The sequence below is a fragment of the Tupaia chinensis genome, unplaced genomic scaffold (genome assembly GCF_000334495.1).
Source record: "Tupaia chinensis unplaced genomic scaffold, TupChi_1.0 Scaffold000101_1, whole genome shotgun sequence".
Lineage (NCBI taxonomy): Eukaryota > Metazoa > Chordata > Mammalia > Scandentia > Tupaiidae > Tupaia > Tupaia belangeri.
Genome location: NW_006159565.1, coordinates 3,466,540 through 3,471,652, shown reverse-complemented (window position 1 = coordinate 3,471,652; position 5,113 = coordinate 3,466,540). Strand labels below are relative to the sequence as shown.

Sequence of the window (5,113 nt, the reverse complement as noted above, 5' to 3'; positions counted from 1 at the left end):
CAACTTTACAATTCCTCCTGACAAGAAGTGGAGTCTATTTCTTTTCTTTTTGATTTTGACTAACCTTATAACTTGCCTTGGCCAAGAGAATATGATGGGTAGGACATCATAACAGCTGTAAACCTAAGCTTCTGCTTGTTCTCTGGCACCCCTGTGGCACCATATGGACAGATCTGACCAGCCTGCTGGATGGAGGCTGAGACACAGCTCAGTTGTCTCATTTGTCTCAGCCAATGTCTAGACATATGAGTGTAGCCATCCTAGATCAGCCAACCAATCAGCTCACTTCTGATCTATGAAAGAATCCATATGAGGTCAATCATTATTAACCCAGGGATTGGGGGGAAACCACCCATATAACACACAGAATCATATAAATAAATCCTATTTTTAAAGCCACTACACTCTGGGGGTGGGTGATTTGTTACGCAGCTGTAGCTAACTGATACACTTATGTGAAGTCTCAGAGCATACAGCCTCTTTAGGTATAAAACCGAAATCTCTTTCATGTTTTAAATAATATCCTGCACAATATCCTGGTATATGATAAAGGTATTTCCACAGCACATATACAACAACCAAGCAACTATGATGAGAGTGGGGAGGACAATGGAAACTATACTTCAGAGGAATATATGGAGAGAGAGAGAGAGCAGGAAGAGGAGGGAGAGAGGGAGGTACTATTGACAGGGTGTCACCATTGTGATTCTGTCTCAGCCTCCCAGTTAGGATTAGAGGAGTGCACTGCCACGCCTGGCTTGTTGAGGTTTTTCTGGCAACCACACCCTGGTCTCCTACGTGGCCCCAGCCTAGGGCAGCCGCACTCTATCACTTGTGCCTCCACAGCTGGGCTTGGAGAGAGTATTAAAAAAACAAACAAACAAAACATGACTCAGCGAAAGAAGGCAGGACAAAACTATGACAAATGTCCAAGAGTGAGAAAACGGGTATCAGTGTTGCCAGCAGCTGTGGGTGGCCAGGGGTGATTTAGTCGGGGAAACCTCTGAAAGCTGACTCACAGAGATAACCCTTTAGCAAGTGCTTTTTAAAAATACAATTTTTTAATGTTTACTGCTCTAAATCATTATAAGCAGTCACTCAAGTGGTTTATTCGACACACACTATGTTGGGTGCTTTACTGACATTCCTCAAACCCTCCTCAGACTGAGATTGGGGGAGCATTTTCTGTGTCTTACTGATGGGAAAACTTAGCCAAGGAGGTCATGTGACATGACAAGGATGACTTGGCTGGTCATTTCACTCCAGGTCTCCTGACATTAAAGTTGTGCCTACTGGGGACAGCAGGTGGTATGGTGGTTGAGGGGCTGGAATTGCCACATGGCTGACAACAGTTCAAGTCCCGGACCTGGTAGCTTGCTCCCTCTCTCTCTCTCTCTCTCTCTCTCTGGCAAAGTCATGTAAGGAAAAAAAAAAAACACTAATAAATAAATTTATTAAATCTGAGGATTTAGAGATGTTCTCAGGGATAGGAAGGCAGCACCTGCTACAGATAAGCAGGCATGAGAAGCATGAGGAAGAGTTGCTTGAATGATCACAGAAAGATGCCTGTGGAGTGTGGAGGGGAAAGACGGGTTACTAAAAAAGAATCGCTCCAGTGTTGGTGGCCACCGTCCCCGGAGTCTGCTGGAGTCAGCGGCGCTATCCTGATAGAAGGGCGGCACGGTCGTGGTTTGTGGATGGTTATCTGTGGGGAAAACCCGCAATTTTTGGAGCAGCTCCTTCAAGGGACTCATACTACTGAGCCCCAAGTGATCTGGCTTGCGTCCTCCACCGCGTTGAGCCCCAGTGACCCACAATTGCGTCCTCCACCGCCTCGGAGCCCCAGTGACCGGGTTTGCGTCCTCCACGGCATTGAGCCCCAGTGACCCGCGATTGCGTCCTCCACCGCCTCGGAGCCCCAGTGACCTGGTTTGCGTCCTCCACCGCGTTGAGCCCCAGTGAACCGTGAATGGGTCCTCTACCACGCTGGAGCGGCCGCTCGCTCTAGGGCTATCCTCCTCGCTGCCCTCCCCATGCCGCCACCTCACCCACCACCTCGCCAGGTGCCCCTGTGCCCCGACTCTCTCGCCAGGAGTTGTGATGAAGTTCAAGCCCAACCAGACGTGGACCTATGACGGCCAGGACAACGCAGGGTCGCCTGTGCTTCCGGAGTGAGCAGGAGTCCAGGTGCGGTGGGCCTAGAAGAGAAGGAACAGTGTGATCCCTCCCCGCGTTCGAGTCCCCTCACAGCACAGGTGTGCGTTGGTAAATATGCACTGACACCTGACATCTGACTACTCAGCCCTGGGATTTCCTCTGCCGCCATCATGACATTGACCCCGATGTCATTCAGAGACACAGGAAGACTTGTCACATCCTGGCTGAACTAGATAAGTACCTTTATTACCTGTCTTTGCGAGGAGGGGGTCCAACAGCTTCTCACTCCTTCCCGAGACTAAGAAGAAAACAAACCCTCATTATGCTAGGACGCACAGTGCCAACGTTGGGGACAACTAGCAACATGGCGGTCGTTCCCTGCCAAGTGGGCTATTCCTTAAGATGGGGTGCATTCATTCTAGGACAACATGCCTTGAGAAATACCAGAGAATGGAGACATAGGTGACCTTAGCCTTCTCGTTCTCACCCAGTGTCCTTGGGTGCTGATGTCCCTCAGGTCTCTGTTCCTTCTTGACTGGGATCCAAGGCAGGCACCCAATTACCAGAGAAATTGCTGGAAAATGTAAAATGAGAAACCATTCACATTACAAACAAGCCTTACTCTCTTCAAATTAATATAAGAAGGAATACACAGAATCTTAACACAAAAAAATTTATAACACGGGGCCGGCAGGTGTATGATGGTTAAAGGGCTGGACTCCCACATGACTGACTATGATTCAAGTGCCAGACCTGGTGGCTTGCTTTCTCACTGTTCCTCTCTGGTCAGATTAAAGTAAATTAGTAAAGAAAGTTAAATAAAATAATAATTTTTATAAAAATCTATTACATACCAAATAGCTGAATAAGTAAGTGGATTTTGTGTGCTGGTGAGACAGCCATCAAGCAGGCAGAACAGCAGTGGGGGCAGCCCTTCTGCAAAGTGTGGGTTGAAAACAGAAAAGAGAACGTTAAAAACCTCATACTATAATGCAAATTTCCAAGAGTCCAAATTCATGTAGTACCAGTTCCCCCTGACATGAAATTACTCTCTGTTTAGATAGGAGATGGAAGTAACAAATTATAGAAGAAAAGCAAAACAAGGCAAAAATAAGAACAAGAAGAAAAACCCACTTAATTCTGGCCACGACAGAGTGGTTGTCTGGTCTTACCCTCCTGGTACAAATGACTAGCACTCTGGACAAAACATAGGAAATGCCCTTTGCATTTAGAAATGCAAATACTCTTTGCATCTCCACTTAATCTATAACCAGCTTGTGACGTTCCCAATGCATGTGCGTCGAGATTTTAGATGACATTGCATTGAATCTTGTTGCCTATCCATTTTAGGAGAGCACTTTTTAAACAGGACCCCTGCTCACCTGATGCAAGCCGTCCTGAGGATCGGACTGTTTCTTCCCCAGGAGACCCTGCCACCTCCACTTTCTGGCGTAGAGGCATCTGACTGAGAAAGAGTCCCAGCCTCAGTATTTTGATGAGATACTATGGAGGGACTCTCCTCTCATTTCCTGTGGCAGGCATTTGTCAAAAACAAAAGGCCCTCTCGTGGTTCTAGAATTGTATGATGAAAGAATGAGTATAAGGGGAAACAAATCAAAAATAAAATAAAAAAACAAACACCGAAACAACAGTCTTAAATGCAATTCCATCTACGGGAGGGCCTCTGTCCTTTGTGTGAGTCACCAAGGTCACCTTTCCTTAAACACATTTTAACCCAGGTCAGAAAAATCGGACTTACTCCAGGGGCATAGATGTGTCTGCCACTCGCTCTCCTCTGCCTCTCTCTCGCTGGTCTTGCCTCCTGTTCTGTGGTTACATTCCAAGTTCTTCCAAAAGAAAGGTACAAATGCAGGGCCTCTTGGAGGATGACTGATCAGGCAGGTGAGAAAAGGAACAGATTGAGCCAAAAAAAGTAACTGGTAAGGCCTCTCTGGCACCTGAAGAGAAATAACTTGAGGAGGTTATAAAGGCAGAAAGGGAGCCTGCGACTAACCGAGGGGGCACTCCAGGCTGCATGGTGGCTGCCGTCCTGACACACTTCATATGTCCAGCAGGCTGGGCTGCTGCGAATTCTGGATGGCAGTAGATTTGGCAAGTCCGAACATCACCAGAACTAACCCAGCAAGAGGTAAACCATCTCTCCAGGATGCATGATGTAGTCATCGACTCTGGTTGGAAGTGCCTGGGTTGCGGGTGAGGGCAAGAACACAGGGGCCTAGCAAGGGCTAGGGGGAGGAGTGGGGGCGAAGCTGTTGTAGTCCTGGAAATGGGGACCATAGCGGACAGGGTGGTGGAGAGGGCTTGGTCTGTAGACCATAGAGGAAGAGTTGGGCATGGAAAGCCTCAGGATTGGGTAGTGGTAGGTGTTGGAATTAGTCAGGGGTGGGAAACACGTAGGGCAGAAGAGAGACAGAGAGGCGTTGTAGTGGGGAGTGGTCAGAGGGCTGACATACTGAGGAGGAATGACAGGAAACTGGGTTAGGTGAGGAGTGTGGGAAGGAAGAAAACGAGGAGGGGGTTGGGGTTTGCGAAAGATAATTCGAGGTAGCTTTCTTGTCATCGTTGTCAGAGGCACGGCTAGATCTTCATCTGGTCTAAATGAGTCCAAATTAGAACAGTCTGGAGGGGCAAGGGTGAGAACAGAGAGTTGTTACTGGCTAAGTGCCCAGAACTCCTCCAGCATTTATGTCACCACACCCCTCCCTGCATCATCAAGTGACTGAATGCCCACTATGATGTGTAGACCCTGCCCCATTGGTCTCCTGAGTGAATGCCCACTGTGACACCTGTAGGCCCTGCCCCATTGGTCTTCCTGAGTGGGCCACACCCCACAGGGAAATGGTCCTAGTGTCTAGGTTTAAAAATGACCATGGAAAATAGCAGTCATATTAGTCCCTGTTGGGATAACACATAGGTTTATTTTCAGTTGGCCAAG

General features: G+C 48.0%; 1 protein-coding gene across 8 annotated transcripts; it reads right to left on the bottom strand.

The window, feature by feature from the left end:
• Nucleotides 1-1,485: 1,485 nt before the first annotated feature.
• Nucleotides 1,486-4,864, bottom strand: LOC102492645 (uncharacterized). Of its 8 annotated transcripts, none has more exons than XR_333855.1 (8): nucleotides 4,172-4,864; nucleotides 3,917-4,047; nucleotides 3,540-3,622; nucleotides 3,012-3,093; nucleotides 2,645-2,731; nucleotides 2,399-2,455; nucleotides 1,816-2,198; nucleotides 1,486-1,705 (listed from the first exon to the last, which is right to left on the bottom strand). XR_333855.1 is itself a non-coding variant. In XM_006143642.1 (7 exons), the coding sequence occupies exons 1-6, from the start codon at nucleotides 4,453-4,455 to the stop codon at nucleotides 2,440-2,442; spliced, it is 738 nt and encodes a 245-aa protein (XP_006143704.1). In that variant the 5' UTR covers nucleotides 4,456-4,864; the 3' UTR covers nucleotides 1,486-2,198; nucleotides 2,399-2,439. The 8 variants fall into 8 exon arrangements, 6 of the variants coding, with proteins under 6 accessions (XP_006143704.1, XP_006143703.1, XP_006143705.1 ...); XR_333856.1 differs by having other exon boundaries at nucleotides 1,927-2,198; XM_006143642.1 differs by having other exon boundaries at nucleotides 1,486-2,198; nucleotides 2,590-2,731.
• Between the last annotated feature and the right edge of the window lie 249 nt (nucleotides 4,865-5,113).

Bases quoted from the DNA above. Each gene is read 5' to 3' on its own strand.
- LOC102492645 (XM_006143638.1), bottom strand. From the start codon at position 4,455: ATGGTCCCCATTTCCAGGACTACAACAGCTTCGCCCCCACTCCTCCCC. The intron at 2,732-3,011 runs GTATGTAATAGA...TACATTTTCCAG, and splicing joins CTTACTTATTCAGCTATTTG to CAATTTCTCTGGTAATTGGG. The intron at 2,456-2,644 runs GTGAGAACGAGA...TTTTCTTCTTAG, and splicing joins TCAGCACCCAAGGACACTGG to TCTCGGGAAGGAGTGAGAAG.